Genomic DNA, 11,620 nt, shown 5'->3' with positions numbered 1-11,620 from the left:
ATATGGGTTATTCAAATGATTAATGTGTATCTTTTGTAACCCAGGTCTAATCCGACTTAAAAGCTGGTCTAACTACAATATTGTGTAACTGAGCATAATTTGGTAAATTTGGCTTATATAGGATATATAAAACGAGCAGAGCCATGTTTCTAAGAGATATTTATTAAGTAAAGTCATCACTTATTTTAAAAAAAAGTCATCCTGTTTCCAAAGCATTAAATATTAGATTGTATCTGTATAACAAGTGCCTATTTTTTTTATTTTCTTGTATGAACATATAACAAGTGATTAGAGATATGTAGTTGTCTATATAATCTATCCATACTAGCATATATAGATGAAAGAAATTAACCATTGTTAGAAATCGACTTGTCAAATTTGCAATTAGAGTTGTAGTAGGTTACCCAATCTTATAAGCTTGTTTCTATTTCCTTGTCAATTAAAAAAAGAAAGTACAGCTATATTCCTATTTCCAAAGCATTAATTAGATTGTACGTGTCTAACAAGTGCCCTCTCTTTATTTTCTTGCAAACATATAACAAGTGATTTGAGATATGTAGCTGTCTATATAATATATCCATGCATCTAGCATATATATATATATATATATATATATATATATATATATAGATGAAAGAAATTAACCATTGTTAGAGATCGACTTGTCAAATTTGAAATTATTGTTGGAGACTTGGAGGTTACCCAGTCATATAAGCTTGATACGATGCAAGATAAACAACAAGAAATTAAATTGGTGTTGACTTTGGATGATAGCTTGGAATTCACACCATTCATGCCAACAATCTTTAAACCGTATCCCATTTTGTCAGAATGATAGCTCGCTTTATTTGACAGGATCCACATCATATCATCTTAATCCAATTAAAGGATGTGTCTATGAACCCAAATCTACTGCAGCTTTGGAAGCAACTGGACAACAAATCATCTGTTGCACCTATAACACAAAACAGCATAGATACGTCAAAATCCTCTGTAATTGGCGTGACCTAGGGAGATAATAAAAGTACGTGGCAAGCAAGCATGGGGACAGCATGCAAGTCTCAAGCCTTCAAGTTAGCAGGTTGACGTACCGAGTGATATACTCCAAATTATTGCTTTGAAAGGGCTTGCCGCAGCCACCAAGATGGTAACCTGTTGGTAAGGAGGCGATAATTTCATCCGAGTTATCCGGATTTGAAATATGCGGACGTTCATTAAATTCGAAGATCGGATGCCCCACGCCTGGATAGCTCGTTAGCAGTTATACTTTCCTTCTATATGTAGCTTGGTGGTGTCAGGTGTGACGTACTCACCTTCGGATGGGGAGGGTATGAGTAAAACGAAGTCTGCCCACATCGAACATTCTTCTGGCAGGATGGAGGCCCAGTGGGGGTTGCTATGCGGGGGTGGACTGGTCCCTTCCTTTTTCTACCCCTTTTATTTCCAAAAAAAAAATAATAAATAAGAAAAAGAGGACTTGCCAGCATGCATCATAAAGACACAAGATCGGACTGGGCATGGAATAGCGGTTGGTGGAGGTCCCTCCGACGCATTATTTTCTTATTTTTGGACGTTAGGCGAGGCAGACGGACTATAGTACTGCGGTTGGTGTTGGGTCATGGAATGGTAGCTGGTGGATGTCTGCCGACGCATCCTGGTTTTCTTATCTAGTTACCTTTTCTGTTTTTTCTTTCTTTTTTACTTTTTTTTGAGGTCACGGGAGGCCCACCAATATTAAAAAAAAAATGGTCAAGCAGAAAACTTTGCTACGGTGATCGGATGAATTCAAGATTAATACAAAACAGGCAACGGACATCCATTACTGTAGAACATCTACAAGCTGATGAGGGATTGTAATGCTTTCTAGATCACTTACATATACCAGAAGATGAAAAGAACAGTTGATTAAATCGCCTCCTATATTGCTCTAACACTCCAATGATGTCTTCTAGAATAGTTATAAGACTATTCCACAACCTCCCCTCTTTCATCACCTTGTATTTTTTGATACTCAAACTAGAGCCATATGCTCTATCCAATCTATCAAAGAAAAAAACAAAGAGTGGCCGAGCTGAATATTGCTTAACTTTCTGCCGAGCTTTTTCTAAGCTTTAATCAGGCTGAGCTGAGCTTTCCTGCCATATTCAAACAGCGTAAGTGCTCGTGCGAGACTCATAAAACAATCTGAAATGTGTTTAAGCTTAGTTTATTTTCTAGCTAAGCCGAGCTCAAATGAGCTCCTAGTGAGCCAAGGCTGAGTCGGTTCGCTTGCACCCCTATCCCAGAAGCACGGAAAGGGTCACAGGTGTGCCTCCATGGCAGCATGTCCCCAAAATATGGGCCTTATTGGCTACTGATTGTGGTTATGGACTACCTAATTGTGGCTCAAGTCTAACTCGCATCTAGATCCTAGTCCGATGTTGGTGTTGTAGTTTTAGGTGAATGATGCATCAGAATGTCCTAGTGTTTGTCTTTCTAATGAAAATAGCTATTACCAAAGATAGGCACAAGATCAGAAGAAAGCAGCCATTGATCTCTCCTCTGAAACCATTTTCTTGGAGCTTATAACTTCTTCCAGCGGATGGCTAGCGACGCTGAAAAACTTGCAAACCCTCCACCTTGTAAGGGAAGTCTGGTCACGGTTCTGAGCATTGATGGTGGCGGCGTGAGAGGCATAATCCCAGGAACCATCCTCGCCTTCCTCGAATCAAAGCTCCAAGTAAATTATACTTCAACTATGAAATGAATCACCTTTCTTAAGCTTCTTCCTTCCTTCAAAATTTTATTATGATCTTAATGAGAGGTTGGTGGAAGCAGGATCTTGATGGAGAGGATGCAAGGATAGCAGACTACTTTGATGTCGTTGCTGGAACAAGCACAGGAGGGCTCGTGACTGCAATGCTTACAGCTCCCAACAAGAATAATCGCCCACTCTTTGCGGCAGAGGATATCCCCAAGTTCTATTTAGAAAACTCCCCTAAGATTTTTCCTCAAAAGTAAGTAGGACAAGTTATAACTTGGTCCGTTTGTGATAACATGGAAGAATAGCAATTGAAATAAAACAATTCAACCGCAACAACGGATCATGCATGGCCATTAAGGAACTGATTGTAATGGGTATGTCATATCTAATTACGTACCCCATTTTTAGGGATTAAGAGAAACTTTTCCTTCTTTCAGGGCTGGGATTTGCTCTTCAACGCGTAATTTGTTTAGTGTAGTCACAGGGCCCAAATATGATGGGAAGTATCTGCGCTCGATAATACGAGAATTACTTGGTGAAACAAGAATTCATCAAGCTCTAACTGACATAGTTATTCCTACTTTTGATATTAAGCTTCTTCAGCCCACTATCTTTTCCACCTTTGAGGTATCAGTCTGCCATCCCTCCATAACCTTCTTATTTTTTAAGTCTCATTTTGCCCTTTGTGCGTGCAGGCAAGACATGCACCTCTGAAAGATTCTCTTCTGTCTGATATATGCATTAGCACATCTGCAGCTCCAACCTATCTTCCTGCCCACTACTTTGAAACAAAAGATGCTAAAGGAAACACGAGAAGCTTCAATCTTGTTGATGGAGGGGTTGCAGCAAATAATCCGGTTAGAGTTTATAGATTAATATTACCTTTGTTTTAACACCATAAGCTTCTAATAATAATATGATCCAATAACTTGACAGACATTAGTAGCGATCAGCGAAGTTATGAAGGAGATCCTCAAGAAAAATGAAGATTTCTCTCCCTTCAAGCCAATGGACTATGGCAAATTCCTTGTGATCTCTCTTGGGACGGGGTCAGCAAAGAACGAAGAGAGATTCAGTGCACAAAAGGCATCCAAATGGGGTGTACTAGGTGTTAGAATAATTTCAAAATATGGGCATACACTGATTGCGTATTTTTGTTTTATAAAACGGGTTAGACGTATGGCTCAGAATGGTACTATGATTAAGCCCAATATGATGTGTGATCATTTTGTTTTATGGGCTTTGGTGCACCTTGGATGTATAGGATTGAGTCCTATTTATTGTGGTACTTTTGGTATGTAGGCCAGGAAACCCAATTAGGGTTTTGGAGCCTTTAATGGGAAGGCTCCTCTATATTTCCTATATATAGGCTAGGTCCCCCTCTCCTCTCCATATGGTTGATAGCTTGCCCCATTGACGGCTATCTTTTGTGAGGAGCAAGGAAGGGAAGATCCAGCCGCTATTATTCCAGGTGATTGAAGAACGTATTCAATATGTCTTCCGCAGGTATATCTCTCAAACTTGAATACGGCATTATTGTGATTCTAAATCTTAGCATGTTATTATTTATGACTAACAATTGGTATCAGAGCCTCCATGCTAAGATTAGAGTCCTTCATACACAATTATGATTTCATCTGGACTTACAGATTAATTTTATGCATTGATGAATGGATCTTCTGCATAAATCTGCATACACAGATTTTTTATTGATAATCAAATATCAGATTTGATTTTAATTTAAATCTGCCATTGTATATTATTTTCGGATTAAAAAAAAAAAAAAAAACTTAATTTTTCCTTCTCCCGCATACATCCTTCATCTTCTTCCCGTTCTACAACTCCTCTCTTCATGGGCTAAAAGAAGAAGAAGATGAAGGATGGCAAGGGGCCTTCCTCGCCGCTGGCCGGCGCCTCTGTGCCGTGCGACGGCCGGCGGAAGGAGGCCGAGGCGGCTCGCCCGCCACCACCGCGGGCGGACGGCCGCCCTACGGCGCCACAGCAGGCGGACGCCGCCGCCGCTGCGGGCCGCGGGCGCGTCCCAAGCCACCCCACGGCCGGCCGCAGGCCGTGGGTCCTCGCGGCGACGCCGTCAGGTCCCCGGGAGGCGGACGGCATGGTCCCGCGGCTGGGAAGCCGGGGGCGCGTCCCAAGCCACCCCACGGCCGGCCGCAGGCCGTGGGGCCTCGCCGGGACGCCGCCAGGCTCGGCCGTGGGGGCCCTCTCCCGGCCACCCCACGGCCGGCCGCGCGTCTCAGGGCGTCGCGGCGGCCCGGCGGGGGGGTCGCCGGCCACGGGTGGTGGCCGGCACAGTGGCTGCCATGGGAGGCAGCCACGGGTTGCTTCCATCCCCCCCCCCCAAAAAAAAAAAAAAAAAAGGGGCGGCGGCCGTGAAGACTGAAGAGGAAGAAGGTGGAGAGGGAGAGAATAGCTTAAGTTTTTTTTTTTTTCTTTTGCTTGGGCTTAAGCTTGGGTTTTGGTTTTGGGCTTGCAAAGCCCAATCTGAATAAGTCCATGATTGCAGGTGGGCCTTTTATTTAGTCAGCCCATGTTTATTTCATTTGCATTTTATCTTAATGGATCAGAATGGGCTTCGGCCTGGGGCAAAGAGTTAGTAACCCATTTAATTATTATTTAAATACTGAATAATTTGAATTAGGCCCTCATGCATATTGATTATTGAAGTGTTAAATTTTGGGCATATATTTTGGACATATCTTGCTACCATATATGCCTTGAATTTTGTGATTAATATTTTTTGTTTAAATCACATATGATTTTGATTATGACTATAGCATGTTTAATGGTTATGATTTTGTCACATAACTATCATTTTGTGATTAAAATTTGTTGGGCATAAAGACTATCCTTATTTTCCCATTAAGAGAATATTTTGAAATTGAAGTGGGTGGTAGCCACCAAAGTGGCACACTCACTGATATTTATCTAATTTTCTCAAAAAAAAAAAAAGGGGTAGCATTGCATTTTTTTTAGATTATTGCATGCAATATCTTGCCCGAAGGTGTTATTGTGTATGATGATTTAGAAAAATGACATGAAGTGATTAATGGGATTGCATTAGCTTAGAATCATTCTTCTGCCCAAAGGCGATGGTGTTTCGAAAGCTGATATGACTTTGTTAATTGGCTTCATGATATGTTTTAAGAGTACCTTATAGCGTGTTGTATTGTTAGCCCAAAGGTGACTTTACAATGATGCACCAAGGCTCTTACCGTAATTAGACTTATATGTTTTTCAAGTTGATTACGGACTATCTAATTAATAGCCCAAGTTGATTAGATAGATATGTTATCATCCATTGATTGCATGCATCATATTTGGATGATATTAAATAAAATATGTTGTTTCCGCAGTTTTGAATGCCTCTTCTCTTTTCAAGCCAATTGTCTGCTATTGAAACCTTGACTGAAAATAATTATGTGAGATGGAAGATAGCACCATCCTAACCTGTGAAACCAAATCGTCGTGAGATAAGATATTGAATTATGCTCTATTAGCTTAGCATAACTATAGCTCACCGATCTCCAATTGAAACTAGCTACATCATATGCATCAAACTTAAAATGCCTTGTAGTGCCTGCTGGAAGCCCTGGCAACATTAAGAAAATGCTGAAGGCAAGAAGAAAAGTTTCCATGCAGAATGCTGGATGAGGAAGAACGGCACCCATCCCTTTGCTACTCGTTTAAGACTCGCTAGTGGACAGATTGAGTAGGTGACATACGTTGAATATTGAATACTGGATACTGCACACTGGTGTCCTATTTCCTCAAGCATGGGCCTTACTCGGTTGTCCCTAGCGTTGGGTCAGTAGAACTTTAGAGTGCTCACAAAGAAAGAATGCTTTTTAATGTGCCCAACGTTAGATTACCAAAACAACCTTCACCAGTCCGGAGTCTCTCTAGTTCATGACATGAACTGAAGGGTGCAGCTCAATGACCCACCATCTGCTGTGAGTAAGAATGGCGTGGATGTACTATATGAGTCCTACAACCTATACCTCTTCTATATTTGTGTCATCTTATTATAACCGAGGCATAAATGGTAATGGATGGATGAACAAGACCCTTCAGCTAGTAATATGTACATCATAAGGAGAGAATTAAGACTGATATGATTACTACTACTGCATGGTAAAAGGGCCTTTTTTGTAATCCTTTGGATACCCTTTTGTTTTGGGATTTTAGCTTAGAAGGGTGCGGTTGTTGCAATGAAACCTCTGCAGTCACCAACTTCTAGAGGGAATTTGATTAGTCTTGGTAATCAAAGGGAGACCGCCCAACCCTAATAATTACAAGAACTAATAGTGGTAACAACCCTAGCATCTAATCATTAGAAACAAAAAAAAAAAAAAAAAAAACTTAATTGCTTATATTATACAATGCCATTCTGCTGGCTTCCCATATTGGCTGGTAAGAAGTTCCTCTATATTATGGCATAAGCATTTAGGGCACATTTCAAAAAAAAAAAAAAAAAAAAACGAATAGAGAGATTGATGAAAGTTGAGATTCTACCCTCTTTGAATTTTTCGGACTTTGACACTTGCATAGATTGCATAAGGGGAAGCTGACTAAAACTACAAGAAAGGGATCCAGTAGAAGCGATGGTCTTTTGGATCTAATTCACACCGATATTAGTGGACCGTTACTTTCTACTATATGTGGGAACAAATATTTCATAACCTTCATTGATGATTTTCCGCATTATAGTTATGTTTACTTGAGTAATGATAAATCTTTCACTCTTGAGAAATTCAAGATATTTAAAATGGAAATAGAAAAGCAATGTGGGAAGAGTATTAAAATTGTGAAATCTGACCGTTGTGGTGAATACTATGGTAAGTATGATGAGTCCGGTCAAAACATGGGTGATTTTGCGAGATTTTTACAAGAATGTGGGATAGTTCCGTAATACACAATACCAGGAATAGCTGAGCAAAATGGTATTTCTGAAAAGCATGATCGGACTCTGAAGGATAAAGTTAGCAGTATGATTAGTAAAACAAATTTTCCATAATTCTTATGGGGTGAAGCATTGAAATCTGTCGTATACATTCTGAAAAAGGTTTCTAGTAAAGCTGTTGAGAAAACTTCTTTTGAATTGTAGACAAGACGTGAACCCAATTTAGCCCATTTTAGAGTTTGGGGCTGCCCAGTTGAAGTTAGGATTTATAATCCTACTGAAAAGAAATTAGATCCCAAATCTACACCAAAATTTATAGATCAAAGGGCTATAAGTTCTATAGTCCTAATCATGGCACCAAAATTATTGAGTCCATTATGGAGAAATTTCTTTCTTGTACTTGGTACTAGTGGGAGTTCTGTATTAAAGAAAACATTTACAGAACCGAGTCAAGTTGTGGTTTCAATTTTCGTTGTACAAGAAAGAGTTATTTTTCAGCTGATTGCCACGGTTCATGAAGAACGTGGGCATCAAGAAGAGCCTCACGTTCCTCCTTCAACAGTGGTTGAGTTAGTTTTTTGAACCACAGGTTAGGAGACCACAAAAAGAAAGAAGGTCTGCCTTGCCTAATGACTATAATGTCTACTTACTCGAGAGTGATTTTAATATTGGGCATAATATTGATCTTGTCTCTTTTAATGAACATTAACAAGACCTGATTTAGATAAATGGCTGAATGCCATGGAAAATGAAATGCTTTCTATAAAGAGAAATGGAGTTTGGAAACTTGTTGAACTTCCACCACATGTTAAGGCCATAGGTTGCAAATAGGTTTACAAATTCAAGTAAGACTCAAAAGGGAATATTGAACCACAAAAAGCTAGATTGGTTGCAGGGTTCACTCGTCGAGAGGGCATCGCCCATAATGAGACTTTTTCACCGGTTTCATCCAAGGATTTCTTTAGAATTATCATGGCACTTGTAGCACACTATAATTTGGAGTTTCATTAAATGGATGTTAAGACAATGTTTTTAAATGGAGATCTCTATGAAGAAGTTTACATGAGGCAACCTGAAGGTTTTGTCGTAGAAGAAAAGAAAAATTTGGTGTGTAAGTTGAACAAATCCATATATGGGCTCAAGCAAGCATCCCGATAATGGTATTTGAAATTTGATGAAGTTGTGCTTCTCTTGTTTTTGTTGAAAATACAGTGGACCAATGCATTTATCTCAAGATCAGTGGGAGAAAATTCATTTTTCTTATTTTGTACGTGGATGATATTTTACTTGCTAGTAGTGACTAAGGTTACTTCATGAGACAAAGAAAATATTATCTGCTAATTTTGAAATGAAAGATCTTGGGGAAGCTTATTTTGTACTTGGAATTGAAATACAGTGTGATAGAGACCGTAGCTTGTTTGGTTTTCACAGAAGACATACATACGACGTATCCTAGAGAGTTTCAATATGCAAAAGTGTGCACTTAGTGATGTACCTATTGTAAAAGGAGATAAGTTTAGCAAATCCCAATGTCCAAAGAATAAACTTGAAAGGAAATCTTTGAAGAACATACCGTATGCAAGTGTTGTAGGGAGCCTGATGTATGCTCAAGTTTGCACTAGAGCAGACATAGCCTATGCAGTGAGTGTCTTTTGTAGATTTTAATCGAATCCAGGACAAGAGCATTAGAAAGCAACTAAGAAAGTTTTGAGATTATCGAAAACGACTGAAGGTTATATGCTTACCTTTCAGCGTACAGATCATCTTGAGGTGGTAGGCTACTCAGATTTTGATTTTGTAGGATGTCAAGATAATCTGAAGTCAACTTCAGGTTATATTTTTATAATGACTGGTGGTGCTATTTTTGGGAAAGGTATTAAGCAAACTCTAGTGACTTCTTCTAACATGCAGGCTGAATTTGAGGCATGTTATGGAGCTACAGTCCAAGCCATTTGGTTGAGGAATTTTATTTCAGGACGGAAAGTTGTTGATTCCATCTCGAGACCAATTACCATCTATTGTGATAATAGTGTAGCGGTATTCTTTTCAAAGAATAACAAGAGTTCTGGTGGCTCTAAGCATATAGACATCAAGTACTTGGTGGTCAAAGATAAAGTTAAAGAAGGGCAGAAAAAAATAGAACATATAAATACAGAGGCAATGATTGTAGACCCATTGACTAAAGGACTCGCACCAAAAGTCTTTAAGACACATATTGCAAATATGGGCATTGTGGAAACCTTTGATATTTTTGGTTAGTGGGAGTTATTTATGTAAAAGAATTATGTTTTAGCTTGATTCCCTTTACAGGGTACGTAGGCAACCCATATGCTTCGGGTACAGCCTCTTCCAATAATAATAATATTTATTTTTCTATTTATAATTCTGTATTTTGTGCACAGAAATTATAATTATGTTTGAGCATGCATTTCACATATGTCTTTTATTATGATATCATTTTGATCTCGAGATATAATGCATAAAGACATGATGTGAGTCTCTTTTGAGATATGTAGCTTCTTTTGAAGCATTTATGAGGACCAATATGAATTAGCACACCTTTGATCACATTTTGGTGCTAAGTTCATACTACATACTACCACATTGGTTGGAGGATGGGGATCCATGTCGATAAGGATGTTAGCATTTGTAGCTGTGGAGTGGTCTTACATCGATTAAATGGTGTAACGACTTCCATGTTCAATGTTGATGTTCTTGTTGGACCGGATCATGTATCCAAGGTGATTATCATTTGAGCTATATGTGTGGCCACTTTTGTAGTCTAACCCGAGAGTCGTTTTCAAAACAAAGTTTTTAAATTAATATGACAATCCGTGTTCGCCCAAGTGGGAGAATGTTAGAATAATTTCAAAATATGGGCATACACTGATTGCGTATTTTTGTTTTATAAAACGGGTTAGACGTATGGCTCAGAATGGTACTATGATTAAGCCCACTATGATGTGTGATCATTTTGTTTTATGGGCTTTGGTGCACCTTGGATGTATAGGATTGAGTCCTATTTATTGTGGTACTTTTGGTATGTAGGCCAGGAAACCCAATTAGGGTTTTGGAGCCTTTAATGGGAAGGCTCCTCTATATTTCCTATATATAGGCTAGGTCCCCCTCTCCTCTCCATATGGTTGATAGCTTGCCCCATTGACGGCTATCTTTTGTGAGGAGCAAGGAAGGGAAGATCCAGCCGCTATTATTCCAGGTGATTGAAGAACGTATTCAATATGTCTTCCGCAGGTATATCTCTCAAACTTGAATACGGCATTATTGTGATTCTAAATCTTAGCATGTTATTATTTATGACTAACACTAGGATGGTTGTACAACAATGGTGCTACGCCTCTGATCGACATTTTTAAACAAGCTAGTGCTGATATGGTTGATATCCATGCATCTGTGGTATTCCAAGCAATTCATTCTACGGGAAACTATCTTCGCATTCAGGTAAGCTTCACTATTTCTCCACTATTTCGTCCCCTCTTTTTGCAGCAAGGGTTACGATTATGTTGATCATTGTTAAATATAGGATGACAACTTGACTGGAAAGGCTTCATCTGTGGACATCTCTACGGATGAGAACTTGCTAAGGCTTATGCAAATTGGGAAGGACCTCCTCAAGAAGCGAGTGTCAAGGGTGAACTTGGAGACTGGCTTGTCTGAGGAGGTCAGTGAGGACGAAACCAATGAAGAAGAACTCATGCATTTTGCAAAGCTTCTCTCCGATGAAAGACGGTTGAGGTGTGGGAAAATGCTTGAACCCGGACAATATGGCTTACCCTTGCTTTGTATTGGCTTTTACGCACAAATGTTTCAGTTACCAGGGTGTAATTCTAAGATTGCTTGGAGCACAGTGATCTCCTATTTCTACAATAATTATTCTTCATGTCAGAGGAAAGAGGGAGGAATAGATTGACTGGGTCTAAAGCTAGTCATCACTAGAA

At 39.4% G+C, this 11,620-nt stretch overlaps 1 protein-coding gene across 1 annotated transcript; it reads left to right on the top strand.

Moving 5' to 3' along the window:
- Window positions 1-2,523: 2,523 nt before the first annotated feature.
- LOC120106492 (patatin-like protein 2) lies at window positions 2,524-11,620 on the top strand. Its single transcript, XM_039119422.1, has 7 exons — window positions 2,524-2,719; window positions 2,818-2,996; window positions 3,181-3,370; window positions 3,439-3,600; window positions 3,680-3,851; window positions 10,993-11,123; window positions 11,206-11,620. The coding sequence occupies exons 1-7, from the start codon at window positions 2,582-2,584 to the stop codon at window positions 11,590-11,592; spliced, it is 1,359 nt and encodes a 452-aa protein (XP_038975350.1). The 5' UTR covers window positions 2,524-2,581; the 3' UTR covers window positions 11,593-11,620.

The sequence above is a fragment of the Phoenix dactylifera genome, unplaced genomic scaffold (assembly GCF_009389715.1).
Source record: "Phoenix dactylifera cultivar Barhee BC4 unplaced genomic scaffold, palm_55x_up_171113_PBpolish2nd_filt_p 000546F, whole genome shotgun sequence".
NCBI lineage: Eukaryota > Viridiplantae > Streptophyta > Magnoliopsida > Arecales > Arecaceae > Phoenix > Phoenix dactylifera.
The sequence above is the reverse complement of the archived record's forward strand: the minus strand, read 5'-3'. Positions and strand labels throughout refer to the sequence as shown.

Coding starts and splice junctions, on each gene's coding strand:
- LOC120106492 (XM_039119422.1), top strand. CDS start 2,582: ATGGCTAGCGACGCTGAAAAACTTGCAAACCCTCCACCTTGTAAGGGA. Junction 3,371..3,438: donor CTATCTTTTCCACCTTTGAG/GTATCAGTCTGC, acceptor TTGTGCGTGCAG/GCAAGACATGCACCTCTGAA. Junction 11,124..11,205: donor GAAACTATCTTCGCATTCAG/GTAAGCTTCACT, acceptor TGTTAAATATAG/GATGACAACTTGACTGGAAA.